At 55.4% G+C, this 24,124-nt stretch overlaps 1 protein-coding gene across 6 annotated transcripts in view; it reads left to right on the top strand.

Annotated features, from left to right (window-relative positions):
- Positions 1 to 24,124, top strand: part of LOC135281468 (mitochondrial Rho GTPase 2) — a 47,723-nt gene that overhangs the window by 15,838 nt on the left and 7,761 nt on the right. Inside the window, exons 20-48 of one of the 6 annotated variants that reach the window (XM_064390333.1) lie at positions 1,627 to 1,757; positions 2,132 to 2,293; positions 2,569 to 2,697; positions 3,202 to 3,335; positions 3,415 to 3,452; positions 3,864 to 3,983; positions 4,363 to 4,542; positions 5,896 to 5,996; positions 6,882 to 6,984; positions 7,593 to 7,714; positions 8,471 to 8,630; positions 9,828 to 10,018; positions 10,257 to 10,425; positions 12,074 to 12,185; positions 13,042 to 13,213; positions 13,933 to 14,055; positions 14,134 to 14,320; positions 14,775 to 14,905; positions 15,769 to 15,912; positions 16,980 to 17,099; positions 17,477 to 17,561; positions 19,110 to 19,168; positions 20,007 to 20,088; positions 20,194 to 20,237; positions 21,401 to 21,454; positions 21,814 to 21,866; positions 22,514 to 22,622; positions 23,050 to 23,151; positions 23,720 to 23,818. In XM_064390333.1, coding sequence (XP_064246403.1) covers positions 1,627 to 1,757; positions 2,132 to 2,293; positions 2,569 to 2,697; positions 3,202 to 3,335; positions 3,415 to 3,452; positions 3,864 to 3,983; positions 4,363 to 4,542; positions 5,896 to 5,996; positions 6,882 to 6,984; positions 7,593 to 7,714; positions 8,471 to 8,630; positions 9,828 to 10,018; positions 10,257 to 10,425; positions 12,074 to 12,185; positions 13,042 to 13,213; positions 13,933 to 14,055; positions 14,134 to 14,320; positions 14,775 to 14,905; positions 15,769 to 15,912; positions 16,980 to 17,099; positions 17,477 to 17,561; positions 19,110 to 19,168; positions 20,007 to 20,088; positions 20,194 to 20,237; positions 21,401 to 21,454; positions 21,814 to 21,866; positions 22,514 to 22,622; positions 23,050 to 23,151; positions 23,720 to 23,818 — 3,416 coding nt within the window. Of the gene's footprint in view, positions 1 to 1,626; positions 1,758 to 2,131; positions 2,294 to 2,568; positions 2,698 to 3,201; positions 3,336 to 3,414; positions 3,453 to 3,863; positions 3,984 to 4,362; positions 4,543 to 5,895; positions 5,997 to 6,881; positions 6,985 to 7,592; positions 7,715 to 8,470; positions 8,631 to 9,827; positions 10,019 to 10,256; positions 10,426 to 12,073; positions 12,186 to 13,041; positions 13,214 to 13,932; positions 14,056 to 14,133; positions 14,321 to 14,774; positions 14,906 to 15,768; positions 15,913 to 16,979; positions 17,100 to 17,476; positions 17,562 to 18,349; positions 18,681 to 18,736; positions 18,836 to 19,109; positions 19,169 to 20,006; positions 20,089 to 20,193; positions 20,238 to 21,400; positions 21,455 to 21,813; positions 21,867 to 22,513; positions 22,623 to 23,049; positions 23,152 to 23,719; positions 23,819 to 24,124 lie in introns of those variants that run through there. The other 5 variants (XM_064390328.1, XM_064390329.1, XM_064390332.1 and 2 more) reach the window with 5 other exon arrangements.

Here is a 24,124-nt window from a genome sequence, read left to right as displayed (position 1 = left end):
CCTTTCTTCTTTTTCTGTATTAGCACAGACATCCTGACACCAGAGCCAGCCCAAACTGACCCTGCTTGGAGTGATATTTCCCAATGAACTTCCTGAGCTTTGTCATTTCCCCCTGCACTGGGCATTGCTGGGGCACCTCCAGTCCTGGGGTCAGTTCTGGGCCCCTCACAACACAGACATGGAGGGGCTGGAGCTTGTCCAGAGAGGGGAACAGAGCTGGGGATGGGGCTGGAGCACCAGGAGCGGCTGAGGGAGCTGGGAAGGGGCTCAGCCTGGAGAAAAGGAGGTTCAGGGGGGACCTTGTGGCTCTGCACAACTCCCTGACAGGAGGGGACAGCCAGGGGGTGTTGGGTTCTGCTCCCAGGGAACAGGGACAGGATGAGAGGAAACAGCCCCAAGCTGTGCCAGGGGAGGTTTAGGTTGGATATTGGGAAAATTCCTTCATGGAAAGGTTGTCAGGCACTGGCACAGCTGCACAGGGCAGTGGTGAAGTCACCATCCCTGGAAGGATTTAAAAGATGTGTGGATGTGGCATGTGGGGACATGTTTTAGTGGACTTGATGATCTCAGAGGGCTTTGCCAACCTTAATGATTCTGTGATTTCTGTTTGTACCTTCTGTGTGAGCAAACCCCAGTGACTGCCAGCCCTTCCCTACCTGTTCTGGTTCAAACCCTCTCATCCTGCTGGTCTGATTTCATTAATGTGCTGGGGTCACAGAGATTCATCCATGCCCAAGCCCTAACTCTTTCCATTCTGTGCATGTGCAATTTAATTTGTTTGAAGTGGATTGTTGCCCTAATCCTGCCTGCAGCAGAGCTGCTCTGTGCTGGTGAATGGAGCTGGTGGAGGGCTGCAGGCAGGGCAGGGGCAAGGCAGTTTGGAAAAATTAGTGTCACATTTAATGTACACTTTGGAAATGAGTTTTGACAGCACAAGCTTGGGCAGGGAAAGGGAACTCTTGATTTTTATACAGTGCAATATTGCACAAAGAGGAGAAACCTGCCCCAGGATGTGTGCAGGAGAAGGAATGGGGGTTGGAGGAATCAGGGAATTCATCCAAAATAACCCAGGTTTGGTGTCAGTGCTGCAGCTGGACCTTCACGTGGTGCCTCTGCTCTGAAACTGTGTTTGCTGCCTGGTCACGTTCCAGGGACAGAACAGTGGAATTATGGTCATGGAATAAATACAGAGAATTGCTGTAATTTCTGTGATTTTCAGACCTCTGGGTCTCTCTGCCCTCTGGACTGACATCAGTGTGGTGGTGTTCAGCACTGACCTCATTCTGCTCTGGGTTCAGCCACCCAGGCTGCAGCTGAGATCTCACAGAGCTCCTCATCACAGCCTCTTGTAACACTAAAAAATAAGCCCTGAAATCAATTTTATTCCTTTGACTTTGTTCTGCTCTCCTTGAAAACGCTGCATGTTCACTCAGGCAACAAGCTGTGCATCACAGCCTTGTTTTTGAGGTGGTTCACTGACCATTCTGGGTGTGTAAATAAAATTTGTAGCATCTCCTACAACACAGGTTGCTTTTTCTCTCAGGCTGCAGGAGAAGCTGCAGCTGCTGCTCAGCAGCACCATCAGAGTGGCTTTGCTGCTCCTCACCCTGTTGCTGTGTCCCCCAGGCAATGTGGTGGCCCGGGATGCTGGGAGTGGCGTGGACACCCTGGTGGTCAGTGGGGACAGTCGCCTGCTGGCCTTCGTGGGGCCCTCCCAGTACGTGGTGACAGTGATGGAGGCCTGCTCACTCGATGAGGTACCCAGCAGAGTCCCCTCACTCCTGGGGACAGGGCTGTCCCCTGGAAACCCCACAGGCAGCATCCAGGGAGGTGGGTCAGGGTGTGGGGCTGACAGTGAGCTCCTTGTTTTCCCTTCAATGAGACAGAAATAAATTCAAGGTTTCCTCTCCTCTGCCTTCATTCTCCTCTAGAAAGATAATTTGGGGAGGTGCTGTGGAGGCTGTCAGCTCTCACCTCTCTCTTGACCTGCTCTCCTGGGCATTGCCTGGACCTGCAGCCCCTCATTAAGTGGGAAGGGAAGGGTCCAGGGGCCTCCATAGCCTCCTGTTAGGAGCACGGGAGCAATCCTGAGGCTCCTGCAGTGCTTGTTCAGTGGCTCTTTGTTCCACAGCTGCTGAGGGTGGACATCAGCATCCTGGACCTGCACAGCACCATCCTGGACTCTGCAGTGAAGGTCTGCTTTGGTCCTGTGCCTCAGGGCGAGCTCCTGGTATCCACTTCTTCCAATAAAATCCTTGTGCTTGATGCAAAAACCGGACGGCTGGTGCGAGAGGTAGGACACTGAAATTCATCCCCCAGGTCTCCTGTGGGGGCTGGGCACTTCTTGTCTCTCTGGGAAGTTAAATGAGAGAAAAACTCCTCCTGGAGCTCCCAGGCTTCAAAGAAACACAAGTGAGAAGCCTGCAGCTGTCCCAGTGTGCTCGTGCTCAGGGTGAGCCGAGCTTGTCCTTGTTTTCCACACTGTCACACTACTGTTCTCTTGCTGAAGTGTAAATAAGGATAAGAACCAGCTCAGCTGAGGCTGCTGGTGCCATTTCTTGTCCTCAGGTGTCCCCTGTGCACAAGCTGAGCTGTTCCTCCTTGGCACTGAGCAAGGATGGCCAGTACCTGCTCACTGCTGGTGACAAGGTCATCAAAGTGTGGGACTACCGGATGCGCTTCAACATCAACTTCCAGGTACTGCCCACCTGGGGGAAGAGGTGGTGCTGAATCCCCAGAGAAGGGAGCAGCAAATGGGCTCTGTGTGACCTGGCCCAGTGTCCCCAGTCCCACTTTGCCCAGCAGAGAAATGCAGCCCCAATCCCACACTGTAACAGTGCCCAGCAGCGGGCTCTGGCTGGGGCTGACAGAGCACCCCAGTGAGAGCCTCTGAAAAGGACAGAAGTAGGTGATAGCTCTGTGTTAGGGACAGAGAGAGAAAATGGAGAGGAAAATGGCTTACCCAAGGCTTCAGAGGCAGGATAAGACTTTGGACTCTTCAGCTTTTGCTTCCTTCCCTGAGTGAGTGTGTTGGAGGTCGGCCCCAGGCTGATCAGCCCACAGTGGGGAGAACTGTAGGTGTGATGGATCCTCTTCTGGAACTTCTGTCGAGGCCTGTAGACCCTGGCTGTGCAGGGGACAGGGAGTGGAGTAACCCTGTCCTGCCAGTGCTGATGGGGATTCAAGGCCTGCTCTCTCCAGGTGTTCATCGGCCACTCGGAGCCCGTGCACCAGGTCGCCTTCACCCCAAACCAAGAGCACGTCATCAGCGTTGGGGATGCCATCTTCCTCTGGGATTTCCTAGCTCCACCTCCCGTCAAGTCATTCCCAGCCAGGTAATGGTGCTGGCAGTGCCTGTCTGTGTCCCCTCTCCCTGCCCCATCCCTGTGTGACTCCAGTCTCTCACCTTCCCAGGGCTCTTTCCCCCGCGTCCACTCGGGTGCTGAGGTCAGGTGAGTTTGCCTCTTCCCAGGGTTGTGCTGGCAGCTTTTCCAGAGGGTAGGAATTTGGGGGGATGGTTCCTTCCCTGAGGGAGTCACGCAGTGGGGGGTAAACCAGCTAATTAGCCTTGAGAGACAATCTCAAATTAATTGGCAGTACCTCTCAGTCTGCCTAGGTGGGGATGTTCTGAGCAGAGCCACTCTGGGCTTTCGGGTAGATTTTCACCTTTTGCCTTCCGTCTTTCTCTGTCCCCATCTCCTCTGTCTTCTTTCTCCCTCATTGGCCCTCTCTCTCTGTCCCTCTCTTTCTTAAAACTCAGAGAAGTGGCTTCTGTGGAAGCTGGAAAGCTGAGGTGTCACCATCCAGAAGGATGAGAGGAGCATGGGCTGAAGGAAGTGACACCAAGCCCTTTTCTTTCCCAGACAGCAGCTCTGAGAAGCCCAAGGATGGCTCTGAGACCCCTCGGCAGACAGTGCCTCTTCCATTGCTGTCCTCCCCACCGTGTCTGGATGTCAGCTCTGTCCACCCAGCAGGATTTCAAAGTAAGAGGAACTGCTTGCAGGAAGGGGGAAAATTAACCTTGTTTTAGGAAAAACTTGCCTAGTTCAGCAGCATCCTTGGGGCCATCCCTACCTGTGACCCCTTCTGGCAGACCAGTCTGCCGTTCCTGCCCCTAAGCTGGGGTTCAGCACCCCTTTATCCTCTGCCCTCCTTCACATTCTGAGCTGCTGGCACAGCCTCTCTGACTGTGCTAAACACCTTGCTGGTCATTCCTATAGGATTTCTCTGCTTTGCCCTCCACCCTAACAGCTGAGCTGTCCCACAGGGCAGGGGAGTGACTGGAAGTCAAGGGGTCAGGCACACATGAGGTGGTCCTGAAGGACATGGATGGCTCCATCTTCTGCTGATTTCTCTCCCCAGGTATTTCCTCTGAGTCGGACAGGGAGGAGGAAGCAGATCTGCCAGGCAGCAGCAGCAAGGTGGCAAAGGAGCACAGAGATGCCTCAGTCATTGTGGTGGAATCAGATGGGAATGAGGAGTCTGTTGTGAGGCCCAAAGGGAGACAGGAGAGCTCAAGATCTCCTGAAAAACCAGCAGATGGTAAATCAGGGGTATTGCCAGTTTGTGCAGAGCTGCAGGCCTGCATGGCAGCTTGGTCTATCCCCCAAAACCAAAGGTCATTATTCTTATGGGGCAGAGAGACCCAGACACGTGCTCTGAGCTGTGAGGTGAAAGGCTGCACCGTGTTCCTGAGGAGCTTTCCCTTGGGCATGGCCTTCCAAGGGAGGTCAGTATTGAGGGGGGCTCACATTGATCCCTAAAACTGCTTGTTTTCCTGGCTCTTTCCCTGCTGCTGCTTCTGGGCACACCAGATCCTGTCTTCAGCCTGGAGCCACTATCATCTCTGAGTGGCACATCCCATTAAATCCAGCTGCAATTAAAGCTCCCAATGGCTCTATTAATAGCTGCACAGCCTGGGAGCTGCAGTGGTGTGTGGCAGCCTGCCAGGAGCAGGCAGCTGCCAGTGCTCAGGACGTGTTGGAAAGCCTCAGGATGAAACTGCCCCCAATGTTCCTGTTACAGTCCTGGAGCTGTGGGGCTCATGGCTTCACTGGGATGCCCAGAGATGAGGTGTGGGTGTCCTTAGGCTCTTTGCAGTGTGGTGTGGCTGTGTGGGTGGGAAATTTAGGAATTTTGGATAACTAATTAATATGATTAAAAAAGAAACTGTTTATTGTTAACATTAAGTACTTATTTATATATTCTAACTCTACTGATTATGTATTTTTATTGGTGTTTTTGTTTGCCTATGTGTTTTGTATGTACTTTTCAGAATATGTGATTGGTTATAGTTTAGGTGGTTTACAGTTCTTTGTTATCTCTTTCTTATGGTCTTGGAATTCAGTTTTTAGCTTCTTTCTTATTTTAGTACAGTTTATGTCTTAGTAACTTTGAATTTTAGAGAGCTTTGAGAAAATTCTGGTAAGAACAATTACAAGTGAAATGGCTGGTGCATACTGTAGTCTGAGTTGTTCAGATACATTGCCAGAAGTGGGAAAGGAACTGACCCAGGGAGTGGCTGGAGCTGAGTCAGGGAGGGCCAGGCTGGATATCAGGAAAAGGTTCCTCCCCCGAGGGTGCTGGGCATTGACTGAACAGGCTCCCCAGGGAATGGGCATGGCTGCCAGAGCTCCAGGAACACTTGGACCGTGCTCTGAGGTGCAGGTGGGATTGTTGGGGTGTCTGTGCAGGGCCAGGGGTTGGACTCACAGTCCTGGTGGGTCCCTCCCCACTTGGGATGTGCTACATGTGACACTGCAGTTTGCCTTTTGCCTCGTGTGTGTTCACACATGCGCAGCACCTGAAGAGAAGCAAGCCACAGCCTGGGTGCTGCTTCCAAACCCTTCCCAGGAGCAGCATCCCATGGGTGCCATTTTCTCCTTTGTGTGGCAGAGCCCAGGAAGGGCACCAGACCTCCCAAGTCCCAGTGTTGCATCCGCCCAGATTCCTACCGGCATTTCACTCCTCGCTTCAAGGCCTCAGTGCTCCCCCAGGTGAGAGTTGAGCTGCTTACCAGGTGGAGAACAGGCATTTTGGGGCTGGGGTAGGTGAATTTTCCAAATTGTTTCCATTTTGTTCTCTGTTGGAAAGCAATTTGGGAAATGTACCCCTGGGCTGATGTTCAGCATAGAAATCCTAATGTTAATTCCCTGTTCTCTACATATAACTCTTCACAGACTATTAAAAAGTGAGTTGTGCTCAACTCTTTTTGTGTTGCCCAAATCTGCATACATTTTTATTCAGAAGGAGTGGAAATGGCATGTGCTATTGAGAGTGAAAGACGAGTGAGCAATGGAGTGATTCATTGTGCTCCCATATTTGCGAGCAGCTGCATTGGCAGAGCAGGCTGGGGAAGGCAAATCCATGGAGCGTAGTGAGAGAGACACGGCACAGCTCCTGCTCTGTTAACAAACACAGCAGGGATAAAACAGAAACTTAACTCAGCCCTTCCCTAAGCTCTGCTGCTAGTGCTGGGAGAACAGCTACATCCAGATTTCACCCCCACTCCTCTTCTCTGTCCCTCCACCTGGCAGCATTTTTCTCCCAGTCCTCTTCCTGTTCAAATATCTGCATCCCAAGTCAGCCAAACCCATGGAACTCTTTCCCAGCAGGATTAGCAGCTGCTCCTCGGCTGGGCATTTGCTGCCAGCCTGTTTTGTACCCCATCTGAAAGCATCTGTGCCTGGCTGTGCTGGGGCAATCTCTCTTCTGTTATGCAATGTTATTTGTCTCTTCCGCTGTGGAGTTGTGTGGGTGTTGGCATGGATCTGTGTGGGATGTGTTTGAGGACACTCGCTTTTTCTTGTGTGGGTGTTGATGCACCTGACCAGACCATTCTTCCAGAGATTATTTTAAGCCAGTGTCTGTTTTTCTTGCAGAGTTTCTTGTCTCCTCCAGCGGGCAGTGAGGTGCTGAAGCTGAAAGCAGTGATTGGCTACAATGGGAACGGCAGAGGGAATATGGTGTGGAACCCAGATACAGGTACACTGGGAATGCTCTGGACCAGTGGGATGTGTTGCCAGAGAAGCTGTGGCTGCTCCTGGATCCCTGAAGTGCCAGGTTGAACAGGACTTGGAGCAGCCTGCCATAGTGGAAGGTGTCTCTGCCCATGGCAGGGATGGAAGGAGATGAGCTTTAAGGGCCCTTCCAACCCAACCCCCGTGTGATTCTATTCTGTGATTCTAGGGCTGTGTACTGAGTGAAGTTATGATCTGACTGTTGGATTGGGATCTTTGCTTGAACACAGAGCTTCTTTCTATTGGTAAAATCCAGTAGCTCTTTGCTGTTGGCAAGCTTTACTTGGTGGGACAGACTCAGGCTCCAGCTGTTGAGTGGACAGAGCAGGAGGGAAGCTCACAAAGCCCATCCTGCCTCCTTTCTCCATCTGGAATGGTGCCCAGCAGCTCTGCTTTACTCAGGGCAGGGAAAGGGAGATTTCACCCCGCTCCCAACCTGCTGCTGCTGAGCTGCATCAAAGACTCAGCTCTTACGTATTAATGAATCATAGAATTTTCCACGTGGGTTGTGGTGGGGGCTGTATGTGCAGCCTTTCCATGAAAACATCCCCTCTCCTCCCCCTCCTCTGCCAGGCTTCTTCGCCTACTCGTGTGGCTGCGTCATCGTGGTTGAAGACCTGCACTCAGGCTCCCAGAGCCACTGGCTGGGCCACGCCGAGGAGATCTCCACTCTCACCCTCAGCCACCATGCCCAGGTGGGAGAGGCTGCTCTGCTCCATACCAGGGCTTGTCCCTGTCACTTTGCAGTCCCACAGCTTAAAATCCCGTTTTTCTGTTCCTCCTTCTGCCTGGAGGCTGTGGAGATTATTTTGGAGTCAGCTATCTGTTGTGCTGGCTCAGTGTGAGCTGGAGAATGTCCAGAGAAGGGAACAGAGCTGGGGAAGGGGCTGGAGCACAAGTCTGATGTGGAGTACTGGGAAGGGCTCAGCCTGGAGAAAAGGAGGCTCTGGGGGGACCTTGTGGCTCTGCACAACTCCCTGGCAGGAGGGGGCAGCTGGCAGGGCTCAGGCTCTGCACCCAGGGAACAGGGACAGGATGAGAGGGAACGGCCTCAAGTTGTGTCAGGGGAGGTTCAGGCTGGCCATCAGGAAGAATTTCTCCATGGAAGGGGTGGCTAGGCATTGGAAGGGGCTACCCAGGAGTGGTGAAGTTCCCATCCCTGGAGGTGTCCAAGGAGGAGCTGGATGTGGCACTCCATGCCCTGGGCTGGGTGACAAGGTGTGGATCTGTCACAGCTTGGACTTGATGATCTTGGAGATCTTTCCCAACCTCAGTGATTCTGTAAAGGCTGTTCTCTTCCTCTGGGTGATGCTGCCTTTCCCTCCTGCCATCAGCTGAATGGTTGCTTCTCACTGAATTCTCCATTTGCCAGCCACATCCCTCTAATGTGGGATGACTGAAAAAACCATTAAGGCTAACGAGCATTCTCTAATTACACATTGTTGTGTTAGGTTCTTGCCTCTGCATCAGGGCAGAGGGATGGAGACTCCCACTGTCAGATCTGCATCTGGAGCACCCAGGATGGGGCCTGCACAGCAGAGCTGTTCCACCACGAGACACAAGTGCAAGCCATGGCATTCTCCTGGGATGACAGATTCCTTGTCACCATAGGTGAGCACTCCTGTAACAGCAGCTGTGGGTGCAGGGTGCACCCCCAAGCAGACAGCTCATGGCAGGAGGGTGCTGTGAGCACCAAACACCTGCCAGATGTGCAGCAGGCTCATGGGTAGGAAGCTGCTCTGTGGTATCCTCGGGACAGCAGGGAATGCAGCAATTACAGCTTTCTTCTCCTGACTCACTGGTGCTTCTTAGACCCCCTGTAAAGGGTTTGTGGTTACTATTTATAGTGTGCAGAGGGAAAAGCCTTCTTCTGGACTTGTTATTGCTGCCTAGATGGACTTGGACAGAAGTAGCCAGGCTCCCAACTGTGAGCCTCCTGCCAGGCAGCCATGCCAGCACAGGATGGATGCTCAAGCTGTCTGTTTTGTTCAGGCAGGGGACATTTAAAGGACAACATGCAATTAGGAAGCCCTTGTTTTGCATGAGAGGGGACCTGTGGAGCAGGCAATACACTCTCTCCAAGCTGGTGAGGCTGCCTTTGGAAAGAAAAGCAGCCTTTGCTGGAGAGAAAGAGAGCTTTGTGCTCTTCAGGGAGCAGTGTGGGAGAGGAGCTCTCCTCCTCCAGCTCTGGTCTGGGCTGCAGGGGAGGGAAAAGCTGAAAGTCTCCACAGAGCTTGTGGAGCCTGGGAAGGGCAACAGGAGAGCTCTCTGGAAGCTTGGGGATTTTGCCATCACTAAGGCCAATGCTTTCTGCTCCCACCCAGCTGTGTGGCTTCCATGGAGGTCAGCTCCCACCTCAGCTGGGACCTTGGCAAAGGTGACATCCCGTTCTTTGTCAAGACAGGGTTAGCCCTGAGTGCCCAGTCACTGGAGAGTTTGTGTGGGACATTCCCAAAAGTGGGCAGCAACTCCCAAGGATAGAGAAACAGCAAGGAAACTGCTCTGACATTCCTCTGCCTGCTCAATCCCAGCCCTGGCTGCTCCTGATTACTCCACTGCCAGGACAGCTTTGCTACAATCTCCAGTGTGAAGTGCTGGGCCAGTCCTGTCTGTCCTTAATTTGGGCAAGCATCTGTTGTGTTGTGCAGCTGGTGCTGAGCACAGGAGTTGTGTCCATGCCTGGAATGGTGTTTGGGACAGTTGTCTCCCAACAGCTGGATGAGGGGTGATGCACTGTGTGCTGTGTGGATGCTTGTGAGCATCCTGAGGCAGCAAAATTTTTCCTGCTGTTTTTCCCTTTCTCCTTAGGGGACTACAGTGACCAGACCATGGCTCTGTGGAGCACCAACACCTTTGAGCTCGTGCTGTCCACTCGTATCTCAGAGCCTGTCCATGATGTGGCTTTTAGCCCTTTCTCTCATCAAGACCTGGCCTGTGTGGGGAGGGGAGCTGTGACATTCTGGGTGTTGGAGCAGCAGGGAGCTGCTGTCAGGCTCAAGGTAAACCTTCCTTTTACCTTTTATTTTCAGCATCTCTGACTTATTTTCCAAGCCCCTGGTGAGGGCTCTGTGAGAGCTGATGATTTCTCTCAGTGAGGTGATACTGACTGTGCACAAACAGCTTTTGGTTGTATTTGAGGCATTGACTGCAGGAGTTGAGGGGAGGAGGGTGTTTTTTCTCCTGATGCGTCTGAGCATGGTCATTGCCTTTGACATTCCTGGTTTTGTGCTCTGGCAGGCTCATCATGCCCCTGCCCCAGCCATGCTGGGGCTGGTGGAGCTGACGTCCCTCTGTCACGGTGCTGAGGCTCTCCTTTACACTGGGACCAACTCAGGCCACATCTGTGTGTGGGACACAGAGACCAATTCCTGCTTCATGACCTGGGAGGCTGATGAGGGCGAGATCGGTGGGTGCAGTGCCAGGGCTGAAAGGGAACAAGTTGGGAAAGAAGCTCTGAGCTCCCAGACTTCCCATTTCAGCTCTGCTTGGACAACTTGTTTGCTGTGTTGGATGAAAGATGAGTGGGTGGCAATGGACCTGTGATCTGGGTTTCCTGGGGGCTTCATAGAATCATTAATGTTGGGAAAGGTCTCTGAGATCATCAGGTGCAACCACTAAGCCAGCACTGCCAGGTCCAGTATAAAGCCACTTCCACATTCCACAAGCTGTTGGAATCTTGCAGGGATGGTGACCCCTCCACTGCTCTGGGCACCTACAGACCTCTAGTCTATAAAACAATGGTGGGCTCCCACTTTGCTGCCCAAATGGCTGTCAGGAGCACCCTTGGAATGATGACAGGGTATCACTGTCACCACTTGAAATAAAGGGATGGGACCACAGTTGGGATAAGGATGATTTGTAGCTCGGACAAACATCAGTCTCAGAGGCCATGAGATTTTAGAGCAGGCAGTCAGCCATAGCACAAAGTAGTCACAAGTTCTCTGTTACAAGGCAATGTAGAACTTTGTCATCCAATGGACAGTTGCCACAGGGTTTATTTTGCTTTTCTAACCTATCCCCATTACTTCTGCACTGTGGATGTTTTGTCCAATAGGCTTCTGTCTCACATGCACACATATGCTTCTGTTATAACTTCTAAACTCTTAGCTTGTTCTATACAACCACACCCCTACACTATAAACCCTTCACCATCTTACCCATCCAGTTTCTCACTTACTTAAGGCATATTCTTACTTACAACTGGAGAAACATAAGTTTATTCATTTTCTACTTAATATCTGTGTATTGTATTTTTACATCAATCCAAGCTTCTCCCAAGGCTGCAGCTCAAATCCTTCAGTGTCTGTGGAAGTTTCTATTTTTCTCATTCCCACATGTGTTGGTTTGAAAAGATAGGTGTCTGTTAAGGAAGGCAGGAGCCTTCCTTGAAATGGAAAATGAAAACCCCCTCTCTCCAAATTATTATAATTTTTAATTAGGGGCACTCAAGAAGAGATATGGGAGTAGGAATAACAGTTCTTTACTAGGAAAATTTAAAAATATAAATGCAATAGTACCAAAAAAAAAAAAACCCAAAAAAAACCAGAAAACAAGCTACTGACAGAAAACAAACCCTGTGGGTCAGGGTGGTGGCACAGTCCCATCCCAGGGTGGCTCAGCCCTCCTGCAGTGCCAGCTGTGCTTCTGCTGGAGCAGGGATCCTGCACAAGGCTGCAGTTTTCCTCTGGAGCTCCAGAGCTGCTGGAGATGGGCCTGCTCTCCCTCTGGGAATGCAGGGCAGGAGAAAGCTGCTCCTCTGGGAATGCAGTGGGAAAAGGCTGCTGTGGTGTTCCAGGGTCAGATTGGATCCAGGTAGGAGCATCTCCCCATGGGATGCTGGAATTTGATCAGCCATGCAGGGACACTCAGTGGCCATGGACAGCAGAGATCTGCTGGAGGGAGGATTGGCTGTGGGAGAGATAAAGAAAACTGCCCAATGAACAGAAGATAAGTGCCCCAGCTGTGACAGCTGCCAAATAGCATACACATACCTGTTAGCACCCAGGGCAGCAGGGCAGGGAGCCCTGGACACTGACAGTGCCCTTCCTCCCCAGGCGTGCTGCTGTGCCGGCACCCCCGCCTGCTGAGCGGCAGCAACACGAAGCGCATCCGCCTGTGGTGCGTGGCCACCGTGCAGGAGCTGAGGCTGAAGGGGCCTGATGCCAGGTAGGAGCTCGTGGCCCCTCACCTGGCAGCCCCCAGGACCTGTCTGAGAGGTGGCTTTTCACAGACAGACACCACGTGCAACCACGCTGCTCCTGCTACTCTTCATGCTTAGCTTTTTCTCTCCATCCCGTGACTGCTGATTCTTTCTGTCTGGATCTTTTGACTGAATTTTTGCCACAGGTAGCTGAACCCTCTTAATGGTGGAAGTGGGTGTTTATTGTACCTGAAGTTTGTGTCAGTGGTTTTTAGGAATTCCTTTAGGAGAATTAGGGAAAAGACATCACCTTTGTTTCTTCTCTCATGCCATTGCATGCCCTATTTTTTTCTTTCCTGTAAAAAGATGGTTGAAGTACAAATCACAGAATCATGGAATGGTTTCAGCGGGAAGGAACTTTCAAGACCATCCCATTCCAACCCTCCCTGCCAAGGGCAGGGACATTATTCACTATCCCAGGCTGCTCCAAGTCCTGTCCAGCCTGGCCTTGGACACTGCCAGAGATCCAGGGGCAGCCACAGCTGCTCTGGGCACCCTGTGCCAGGGCCTGCCCACCCTCACAGGGAACAATTCCTGCCCAATATCCCATCCAGCCCTGCCCTCTGGCAGTGGGAAGCCCCTCTCCCTTGTCCTGTCACTCCAGGCTCTTGTCCAAAGTCCTTCTCCAGCTCTCCTGGAGCCCCTTTAGGCACTGGAAGGGGCTCTGAGGGCTCCCAGGATGGACAAGCCCAGCTCTCCCAGTGACTGTTCCAGGACAGGAGCCCCTCATTGAACTGGCTCATTAGAAAGTTGGATTTAAAGCAGGCAGAGTGGCTGTTCCAACATCTGAGCCAGTCCTTCTCCTACCCTGCCTTCCTCCAGGTGTGGCTCTGTCCTGCTGGAGCATGAGATCACCCTGGATGGGACCATTGTGAGCGCAGCCTTTGACGACAGCCTGGAGATGGGAATTGTGGGCACCACGGCAGGGACCCTGTGGTACATCAACTGGGTGGAGAGCACCAGCATCCGACTCATCAGCGGCCACAAGAACAAGGTCACAGGGGCTGGGCCTGCTTTGAGTTTTCTGTTGCTTCAGGGTGTCTTTCTGCTACAGAAAAAAGGTTCAGATGGTGGGAGAGAAGGTGTTTTATGACAACTTGCCGTGCACCTTGCCTGGTCCTGCCTTTGGGGTTAGGTTTACTGTGCACAGTGCCTGGTCCTACCTTTGGGGTTAGGTTTACTGTGCACAGTACCTGGTCCTACCTTTGGGGTTAGGTTTACTGTGCACAGTACCTGGTCCTACCTTTGGGGTTAGGTTTACTGTGCACAGTGCCTGGTCCTGCCTTTGGGGCTGGGTTTACTCTCTGCCATGATTGATAAGGTTGGAAAAGACCTTTAAGATCATCAAGTCCAAGCACTAACCCAGCACCACCACAACATTCACCATTAAACCATGTCCCCAAGTGCCACACTTATGCATTTTTTGAACACTCTTGGGTATGGTAACTCCACCCCTGCCCTGGGCAGCCTGTGCCAGTGCTTTTACAACCATTTCTGTGAAGAAATTCTTCCTAATATTCAATCTAAATCTTCCCCGGTGCAGGTTGAGGACATTTCCTCTTGTCCTGTCAGCCCAAAAGCAAACCTTCCTTTGTGTTCCCTCTCATCTGGTGTGTCCCATGAGCACAACCCTGGGGAGGAGGGGGCAGGGCAGCTGCTGTGCTGTGGGCTGTGTCCCCTAGAGCCCTGCTGTGTGCCTTTTTCCTGGAGCAGGTGACTGAGGTGTGCTTCAGCCCCGACGAGCGGCACTGTGCCACGTGCGGGGAGGACGGCAGCGTGAGGATCTGGGCTCTGGGCAGCACCGAGCTCGTCGTGCAGTTCCAGGTGCTCAACCAGGTGAGGCTTCATGCCACACCAGTCCCTCCCTCTTGGCACAGGGAAGTGTCCCCTGCGTCACCAGGTCTCTCCTTGCAGAGCTGCCAGTGCCTGGCCTGGAAGCCTGGTCCCGTTGGGGTGTGGCCTTATCCCGGCGAGGGCCAGCACGTGGTGGCAGGGTACAGTGATGGCACTGTCCGTGTGTTCAGTGTCTCCAGGACAGAGATGGAGCTGAAAATGCACCCCCACGCTGCTGCACTGACAGCAGTCACCTACTCCACTGATGGTGAGGCTGCCTGAGGTGACACTGGGGACATGTGGCCTCGGGGAATGTGGCTTGGTGCTGCCTGGGTTTACCCTGGCCTCCAGCTGCTCTGTGTCCTGGCCACCTGCCCAAACCCCAGGGCCAGGGAGAGCCACAGAACTTGTCTCAGTGAGCTCTGGTGACTGCCAGCTGAGCACACAGTGGGTGGGACACGCGAGGTGCACTGGCTCTGGGATAGCCAAGGGTTTTGGGTACAACAAACACCTTTGTTTTATGATCTACTGTGGCTCTTCTTCAGTGTGGGGGGTGTAGTGGGTGTCTCTGAGACATCTCCTCATACCCAGCCCTTGACTGGGGTGTGCCCAGCCTTTCACAGTGTTTCAGGACACTGACATCCCATAGTCTTGGACATTTCTTCTCTGACCATTTTTTCCTCCTACAAGAAGTGTCCCATTCTTTCCTCCTCTGCCGTCAGGGGAAATGATCCTGTCAGGGGGCAAGGATGGGATAGTGGCTGTCAGCAGCCCTCGCACTGGGATGACCATCCATGTCCTGGCTGACCACAAAGGCTCCCCCATCACTGTGCTCCAGTGCACCAGGAAGCAGGTGAGACCTCAGGAGCAACTCCTGTCCCCATCTCTCACTGCACAGCTCTGGCCAGCAAGTTTGCTTTGGTGTCCCTTGCTTTTCCTCTTTGGAAATCTCAGTTTTTCCAGGGATATATTCTGTGGAATAAATCTCCGTGTGTTGCAGGTGCAGCCTGAGTGAGGCTGTGCCTGCAGGGGACCTTTGGTGGCAGTTGTTGACACCCGCATGCAGGTGTGACATGAACCTGTACCACAGGTTCTTGGAGAGCAGCACCCCTCAGGAGCAGCCCAGGCTGTCAGCCTGCAGCCCCTGTGCCCCCAAAAAGGCTCTTTGGCAGCCTGTACCATTCCTCTGTGGAGCTGGGAAGACTTGGCTGTGCAGCAGCGGGATGGTTTGGGTACCTCCTTTGTCCTCCTCTTCATGGAGAGGTTTTTTCCCTTTGCACAGCAGAAGTGGGAATAGTTTTCCCTAAGCTCTCAGGGTTTAGGATCATCTCCACTGCAAGGCTGTATTTCCTGGTAATCTGAGACTGAGGAAATCCTCCTTGATTTGAGGTGAAGCACGTTGTTGGGGGACACATGGTATTGGAAATAACTCCCTTAGGAGATGTGCAGATGCAGAGGGTGTCCCAAGGAAGAGAACTGACCTTAAAAATCATCTATTTTCAGCCCCCTGCCATGGGCAGGGACCCCTCTCACTAGACCAGGTTGCTCCAATCCCTGTCCAGCCTGGCTTTGGACACTTCCAGGGATGGAGCAGCCACAGAGGTTGATCATGGCTTTCATCCCCTAAACACAAGCCCCATGTTCCCATGAGTTCCTGTCCTCCCCGTTCAAAGTCTCTGTGGCCCCAGAAGGACAGGGCTGTGTTTCTGCTCACAGTACCATGACCTGGGGGTGGAAGGAGGGGAGCTCTGGCTGGCAGCCAGCTCCGACCGCCGCGTCAGCGTCTGGGCCTCCGACTGGCTCCAGGACAAGTGTGAGCTCCTGGACTGGCTCAGCTTCCCAGCTCCTGCTGGCCCCGAGGTGAGTGTGGCTCCTGCCAGGCCCTGCCTGCTCCTGGTGTGAGGCTGGACACCAGCAGAGATGGGAGAGGGGGCACAGGGCTCTGAGAGTGAGTGTGTGCTTAGGAAAGGCATCTCTGTTAGTCCAGTTCACAGAGTGTCTTGTCAGTGCACCTTGTTGGGTGTGGAAAGACAGTGTGGCAGTGCCAGACTGCCCTGAATTTAAGCATGAGGAGCCCTAAACTGCACCTGCAAAGAGCTGAGAGCCCTGTGCCAGCAAAGCAGAGCCCGGGCAGCAGTGAGCAGGAGGGAGAGCTCATTATGAGCGTACTGCTAATTGTGACACTCCTGAGGAGTGTGAGTACTCCGAGCCAGGAGCGTGGTGATGGCTTCCCAGAGCCAAGTACTCAGCCCTGTGTGTCCCTGCTGCTTGGCAGAAGCCTCTGGCTGCAGCCCAGGGGTAGGGTTTGGGCAGCAGGACACCTGCTAGAAAAGCAGGAGGATCTGTGTTGGAGAGGATGGAGATGGTCCCTGGTGTAGGTGACACTGGCAGACAGAAGGGAGCTGGGTGTTTTTGGGGGGCAAGAGGCAGTGCCTCAGCCTGGGTCCATACAGCAGCTGGGTTCTGTCAATAATTCTTCTGTTCCTTTCCAAAGAGATGGATTTGCTGTGGAAAGAAGCTCACTGCAGCTCTCCCTACAGCGTGAAGGTTTCATCTTGCATCCCCTCCTCAAGATCTGCCTCCTGGGCCCCATTTCCTTGTGTTAAACTGATCCATAACCAAATCCCAGCTTCAAGCCCATGCAGCAGTATTATCTCAGTGGGAATTCAACCTGTTGGACCCTCATGGGACCTGTCTACAACACTAAATGATTTGCTTCAGGTTTCCATGGCAGGGTGTAGTTGTTCCTTGCTTTCCCTGAGCCAGAGATGGGAGTGCAGGAGGGAGGAAGCAGCCTGCACCACACTCATGTCCCACTGCTCAAACACTCACAGCCCCGGGGTCCCTCTGTGCTCTCCTTTTATCTCTCACTGATCCAAACAAGAGAATCCAGCCTCAGTTTTGTTGCCTTTGGTTTCCCTCAGCAGGCTCTGGACAGCCTCCCTCCCAGCCTGGCTGCGTTCTGCCCTTGGGAACATGGTGTCCTGGTCTACGTGGGCTTTGGGCTGCAGAAGGAAGCTTTGTTCTACAGCCTGAGGAAGAAACAGGTACCTGTCCCCTGCCACAGGCAGTGGGGACAGTGGGGGCTGGCAGAGCTGCCCTGTGTGTTACCCTCAGTCACAGGGGTGGGGCTCAGGGAACAGATTTTCATTTTGGAAATTCCAGAGTGTGGCCCTGGTGAGCAGCAGAGCCCTGCCTCTGCCTCAGGCTGCATCCAGGCAGGCAGCCAGTCCCTGACCCCAGGGAGGGCAAGGCAGCTGCTTCCAGAGCATCAACACTCTCTCCAGTGTCTTCTGGATGCCTGGGGCAGCTTTAGGAGCTGTGCACCCTCAGCCTCCCCATCACCCTCCTTCGGGCTGTGGCTGCACAGCAGTGGATGCTGCCTTCCCCCTCTGAGCTGCCTGTGTTTCTTGCTGGGCTGCAGGTGCTCAGGAAGATCTCCTTGCCAGCCTTTGCCACGTCCCTCAGCCTGTCCCCAGCTGCACCTTTCATGGCTCTTGGCTTTGGTGGTGAGTGCTGGGGGTGCCTGGGCCCCTCCTTCTTCTGCCAGAGGGGAAACAAGTGTCCTCATTCTTCCAAACAAGAGACATGTCCTCGAACCTGGGAGCTACAGTCCAGGGCAAGGAGAAATCTCCAGGAGGCTCCTGGAGGGAGGGTCAGAAATGAGATGCACGAGATCAATCCTGCTTGTCCTTGGGCAGGGGGTTGTGGGCTGTCTCCATTTCTGCAGCCTCTGAGGCAGCAGGAACCTTCCCACAGCATGGGGACAGGCACGACCCTGCTCCTGGCAAGGGCACCTCGCTCCTGGAGCAGTTTGGGTCCGTCTGTGCTGTGTCACTCAGCTCAGCGACTCAACTTGCAGCTCAGCAGCGGGGAGAGAGCCTGGGGAGTGACGGGGAACAGTGGGAAAGGACGGAGAGGGGCTGGGGGTGAGGGGGAATGGTGGGAAAGGACAGGGAGAGGGGCTGGGCATGAGGGGGAATGGTGGGAAAGGACAGGGAGAGGGGCTGGGGGTGACTGGGAACAGGGCTTCTGGCTGGGAAAGGACAGGGAGAGGGGCTGGGCATGAGGGGGACTGGTCCTGGCTGGGAAGGGACAGGGAGAGGGGCTGGGGGTGAGGGGGAATGGTGCTTCTGGCCAGAACAAGACATGGAAATGGTGTGGGAGTGACCATGAATGGTGTTTCTGGCACGGAGCAGAGATGGAGGCGGTGTGTGGGGGCCAGGGAAGGGTGGTCGTGGCACGGACAAGCCCGGGAGCGGGCCTGGAGGGTGATCGGAGCCGCTCCTGTCCCCAGACCGGCTGCTGCGGCTGCAGCCCTGCCCCGGCGGGGCCCCGCAGGACTACGCGGGCCATGACGACACCGTGCAGCTCTGCCGCTTCGCGCCCTCCGGCCGCCGCCTGCTCACGGCCTCGCACAGCGCCGTCCTCGTGTGGGAGCTGCCGGGCGCCTGAGCCGCGCCAGCAACGCTTCTCCAGGGGACCCGCCCGGGCCCAAACCGCCGCCCCGCGGCCGCAGCGGCCGGCCCGCCTGCGGCCCCGGAATGTGTTTCACGGCCCCGTTCGCCGTTTGTTGCCGTTAAACGTTTTGTTTTCGTTAATAAACCATCGAAAGGCCAACGCTGGAGGTCTGGGTGTGCTGGTCCCGCTAGGGGGCGCCGCGCTGCCCCGCGCCGCTCTGCGCCGCCGCTCGGTGGTGCGGCCGGAAGTGGGGGGGGGGGGGTGCCGGGAGGCGGCGGCGCCGCCATGAAACGGGACGTGCGGATCCTCCTGCTCGGGGAGGGTGAGGGGGCACGGGCCCGGGGGAGCCGGCACGGGGCCGGGGGAGCCTCCTCCGGCACGGCACGGGCGTCCCGGGGGAGAGGGTTCTCCTGCAGGGGAGGGGCGAGGGCGGGCACGGGGCCCAGGTGTACCCCCGTCACTGGCAGGAGCAGGGGAGAGACCGGGCCCGTCGTTGTCACCGGGCGAGCCGCGGTGTCACGGCTCCCACCTGCCGCTGTCCCCCTCAAGCTCTGCCGTGCCGGTGCCGATGTCAACGTCCTCCCTTTATTTCCTAGCCCAGGTGGGGAAGACGTCCCTGATCATGGCTCTGGTGGGAGAGGAGTTTCCTGAAGAGGTGAGTGCGGAGGGGACGCGCGCAGCCCCGGCCCGGGCCCCCAGCTCTGTCCCCAGTGTCCCCGCTGGACGTGGGGCTCTTGGGAGGTGCTGTGACAGCCACGGGGCAGGTTCAGGTGAGGTCAGTGAGGACCACACGGAGCTCCAGCTGAGGTGGTGCTTTCCTCGTTTGTGCTCTGATTCTGACTTGGGGGCTGATCCTGACTTGCAGCTCTCTCTGCCCTGAGGAGGGTGTTGGTGTTGGTGCCTCCCAGGGCCCCACCTGCTGCTGCTGGGGTCTCTGTCACCAGCACAGCAGGGCTGGCACCACCACAGAGCCCTTGGAAGGGGCCAGCCCCACTCCCTGCCCGCTGCACCCTCTGGGGATGGGTTTGGTGCTCCAAGCCAGGCCACTGTGAGCAGCAGCTCCCAGCCAGCTGTGCCCCTCAACAGCTGGCTGTTCCAGCACAGTTTGGGTAGGGAAATGGGATCAGTGTGTCCAGGCACATTTTCCCTGAGCCTCAGATGGTTTCTCCTGTTGCCCACATGTGTCCTCCATGGTGTTGTGCTGGGCAGCAGCAGCTCAGGGGTTTGGGGGGACCAGCCCTGCACCCCTTCCCTGCTCTCAGCCCAGCCCACACACCCAGCTCAGCGCTGCTCCCAGAGGAGCCCAGGGCTGATCTCCACGGGATCAGGAGCTTCGTGTGAGGGAGGCAGGTGGAAGTTGCACCTCGAGGGGGCTGCTGCAGCCTGGTGGGCCAGGAGTGATCTGAGATCCACAGCTCGTCCTGCCCTGGCAGTGGCCCTGAGGTCCCTTGTCAGCTGTGCTGCTTGGCTGCAGGGCTGTGCTGGCTTTGCAGGTGCCCCCCCGGGCGGAGGAGATCACCATCCCGGCCGATGTCACCCCTGAGAAGGTCCCCACGCACATAGTGGACTACTCAGGTAGGGCCCTGTCCTGCCTGGCTTCTCCCCTTCCCGGCCTGCCTGAGGGATTGGGACGGGGTGCCCCTGCCTGGGCAGGTGGTGATGGCTCCATTCCCCTTCCAGAGTCGGAGCAGACGGAGGAGGAGCTGCAGGAGGAGATCGCCAAGGTGAGCAGGGCTGGCTGGATGGGGACAGCAGGCTGTGGTCCCCAGGGGACACATGGCTGGTCCCTCCCCTCCCTGTTAGCCACCCAGAGAGGCACAGGCGGTTGGTTATCCATGGATTAATGCTCCTGGTTTGTTGAGAGGCTTGTTTAATCCTGCTCTGCCTTGTAAGCTGCTGTGTGTGGCTGGTCCAGGCCCTCCGGGAGCCTCCAGAAGGCGAGTGGCAGGGGCAGCTCCCTGCCCACGGCAGGAGGAGGAGGAGGCAGGAGCAGACTCTGCTCTCAGCCTCGGGATATTCCCCATGGACTAGAAGAGGGAGAAGCAGTTGCTGGGTTTGGGCCAGACCCCTGCTCCCTGCATTAGATATGTGTGGCTGCCTGATGAAGCCCTGGCACAGAGGAGTTAATTTGGGAGCTGGAGCCCCTGAGGAGCACTGGGCAGGGAGGGATGAGGGAGCCCTCAGAGCAGCCATGGAGGAATAATTAAGTTGTCTGGCTGGGTTGGACCCAGCTGCTCTTTGCCCTGGGATTAACCTTGACTCTGCAGGCATGAGGACCTTTTAATTATGGATAATAAAACATCTCTCACGTGAGCAAAGCTATTTAATCTCCCAACCCCGGTGGCTAACGGTCGAGGAGGTGGGCACGGGGGTCCTGCTCCCTCCACCCAGACAGCAGGAGTACACAGAAGCTTTAAATGGCTCCAGGAAATCCTGCCTAAACCCTTGTGTGTCCTCGGATTAGCATTAAACTCTCTGCTGAAAGGACCAGTGATCCCTCCTGTCTGCTTCCCATAAAGCCTCCGTGTCTGCAGGGGGTCAGGAGGGGAGGAGGGCCAGGACACGGTGCTGTGGGAGGGGGATCTGGGCCAGCAGGCATGGGAGCAGCAGCTCCCGAGGCAGAGGAACTGCTCCCAGCAGTTCCTCAGCCAGAAGAGCTGCTCCCAGCAGCTCGTGGCTCGTGCTGAGGGCACAGGGGGCTGTGTACGTGTCCGTGCTCACGTGCATTTCCCTGGCAGCTCAGGCAGCATTCCCCCTGCAGCCCTGGCCATTCCCTGGAGCCCTGGTGTTCCCTGTAGCCCTGGCCATTCCCCCTGCAGCCCTGGCCATTCCCTGCTGCCATGAGTGTGGCAGGGACCCCTTCACCACCCTCCTGTTTCTCTTGCAGGCCAATGTGGTCTGTGTGGTGTACGATGTCACCAAGGAGGCCACCATTGACAAGGTAATGGGTCCCCACCACGGCCCCTCTGCAGCAGCAGGGCCAGAGGGGGTTCCCAGTGCTGGGGTTTCCATGCTGCTCTGTGGTGTGGGCACATACTGATAGCCCCTGGCTCTTTGGGATTTTGGGTCAGAGATTCCTGCAAGCAGAAGCTGAGCCCCACCCGAGGTTGCTCCCTCACAGCAGGACAACAGGTTGTTGCATCCTGGTGCTGGCATCCAGCATCCCTGGGGCTGCTCTGCCTGCTGGTGTGAGGGAATGCCGGGGAGCAGATGGCTGCAGGGCCCTGTTCCTGCCTGCTGGGAGCTGCCTCTCCCTCCCCAGGCTGTGCTGACAGCCCTTTCCCTCTGCTCACCTTCCAGATTCGCACCAAGTGGATCCCCATGGTGAATGGGGGACTTGAAAAGGGATCCAGGTACCGTGTGGGGTGTGATCTGTGGGTGCAGAATGGGGGGATTCTGGGGGCTGTAGAGTACCCACCATCCTCACCTCCTTCTGGGGGTACTGAGAGCAAACCAGCTTTGTGGTTTGATCCAGGCCAGGATGAATGGGGCTTGGAGCCATGGTCTAATGGAGGTGTCCCTGCCTGTGGCAGGGGCTGGGATGAGATGAACTTCAGAGTCCCTCCCAGCCAAAACCATTCCAGGACTGTGGTTTGTGGCCAGACCACTTAGAGCAGAAGGCACTTTCCTCTACCAGAGGAGGCAGGGGGTCACTGGGGAGGGATCCTTCTCCCCCCTTGATCTCTTCTCAGCCATACAGGGAGAGGAGGCTGCCAGGGGGGTCTGGGAGCACAGAAGCTTTATTCTGTGTGTGGATCTCTTGGGCAGAAGGCTGTTGTGCTGGATTAAAGGCTCCTGAGCATATTGTTGCTGGGTGAAAGCATAAGCAGGATCAGGCAGTCTGTTTCTCCAGATGGATGCTCCTGGCTGTGGGAGGCAGGAAAGCTGCTCTGGACCTTGCAGAGGAGAGCTGGGGCCTCCCTGAGCTGCCCATGGGAGCACCAGTGGTTGGGACAGATCAAGAGGGGGTGGCCTCACTTGTGCTCTGTGTCTTTCCTAGAACCCCCATTATTTTAGTGGGAAACAAGTCTGACCTGCAGGTGGGCAGCTCCATGGAGGTCATCCTGCCCATCATGAACCAGTTCTCGGAGATTGAGACCTGTGTGGAGGTGAGGGAGCTGGGGCTGAGCAGAGCCTCCCTGAGGGGTTGAGATGCTGGTTTGGGGGGAGTCAGGGAGCCTCTGTGCTCCTGGAGTGCTGCCCTGATGATGCTGCTCTACACATGTCCCCATGTTCAGGGGTTGAGAGCCTGTCCTTTGGCCTTTCTGGCCTTTACCCCTTGCCAAGGAGCAGCTTTCTGTCTCTGCTCTCTATGGCTCTCTAACTGGAACTTCACACAGGCCCTGCTGTTTCTGGGGCTGTGGAATGGGCACAGCAAAACCAGAGCAAAACCGAGGAGATTGTCCCTTTGGATTTTTCCTCATGGTGGACGAATGTTGCTCTGGGCTTTGTGGCACAGCTAGTCTGGCTGGGGGAGATTGTGTCATCCTCCTCCTGCCCTTTTCATCAGGGCTGTCTCTTCCTCTGAATCCCCAGTGCTCTGCCAAGAACCTCAAGAACATCTCTGAGCTCTTCTACTACGCCCAGAAAGCTGTGCTGCACCCCACTGCCCCGCTCTATGACCCGGAGGAGAAGCAGGTGGGCTCCTGGGGGAGTCTCCTTCCCCCACACTGCTCTGGGCTGGAGGTTTTGGAATGCAGGAGGAGGGTTTGGGCTGGCACAGACAGGCCAAGGGAGCAGTGCCCATCTCCTGTGCTGGGCAGACAGACTGGGTGTGTTGGGCCAGAAGCCTCCATGCTCCAGGCTGTGTCTTGGTTGTGGAGGGGAGGGTCTGGAAGAAAAATTCCCCATGGATTGTCCTCCCTGACTTTAGATGGGATATTAGGAAAAATTTCTTCCTGGTAAGGGTGGTCAGGCACTGGCAGAGATGGAGTGGTGGAGTCAGCATTCCTGGAAGGATTTAAGAGCTCTGTGGATGTGCCACTTGGGGACGTGGGCTAGTGGTGGCCTTGGCAGTGCTGGGGGAACAGCTGGACTCAGATCTTGGAGCTGTTTTCCATCCTTAATGATTCCATGATTCCCACCTCCAAGGAGGCTGTGGTACTGGCCTGGAAGTGCAGAAAGGAGCCCTCTGTGTGTGGGGTGCAGGAGGAAGGCCAGGCTGTGGCTGGTGCCCTGTCATTGTCACCGTGCTTGGTCCTTGCAGCTCAAACCCGCCTGTGCTCGAGCCCTGACCCGGATCTTCAACCTCTCGGACCAGGACAACAACCAGATCCTCAGTGATGATGAGCTCAACTACTTCCAGGTAGGATGGCTGCAGAGCTGAGGAGCTCCCCAGTGCCTGGCATTCCCTTTCCAGCAGGGAGGCTGCCCCTCTCCTGGCACAGCCATCCCGTTCCTCTTCGGTGTTTCTGTGGCACAGCTGAAGCACTGCAGGGTGCATCTCTGAGCATGTTGGGTTCCATCTTCCTAAGCCTGGGCTGAGTTTGCTCTGCCATGGGAAGACCAGGAGGCTCTGGAGATGCTGAGAGCCCTAAGTTATTGGGATGCTGAAGAGCAGGGGTTTGTCAAGGCATAAGACACAAATCCATGAGCTGGGTGGATTTTCCCT

This window comes from Passer domesticus, chromosome 15 (assembly GCF_036417665.1).
Source record: "Passer domesticus isolate bPasDom1 chromosome 15, bPasDom1.hap1, whole genome shotgun sequence".
NCBI classification, from domain to species: domain Eukaryota; kingdom Metazoa; phylum Chordata; class Aves; order Passeriformes; family Passeridae; genus Passer; species Passer domesticus.
The sequence above is the reverse complement of the archived record's forward strand: the minus strand, read 5'-3'. Positions and strand labels throughout refer to the sequence as shown.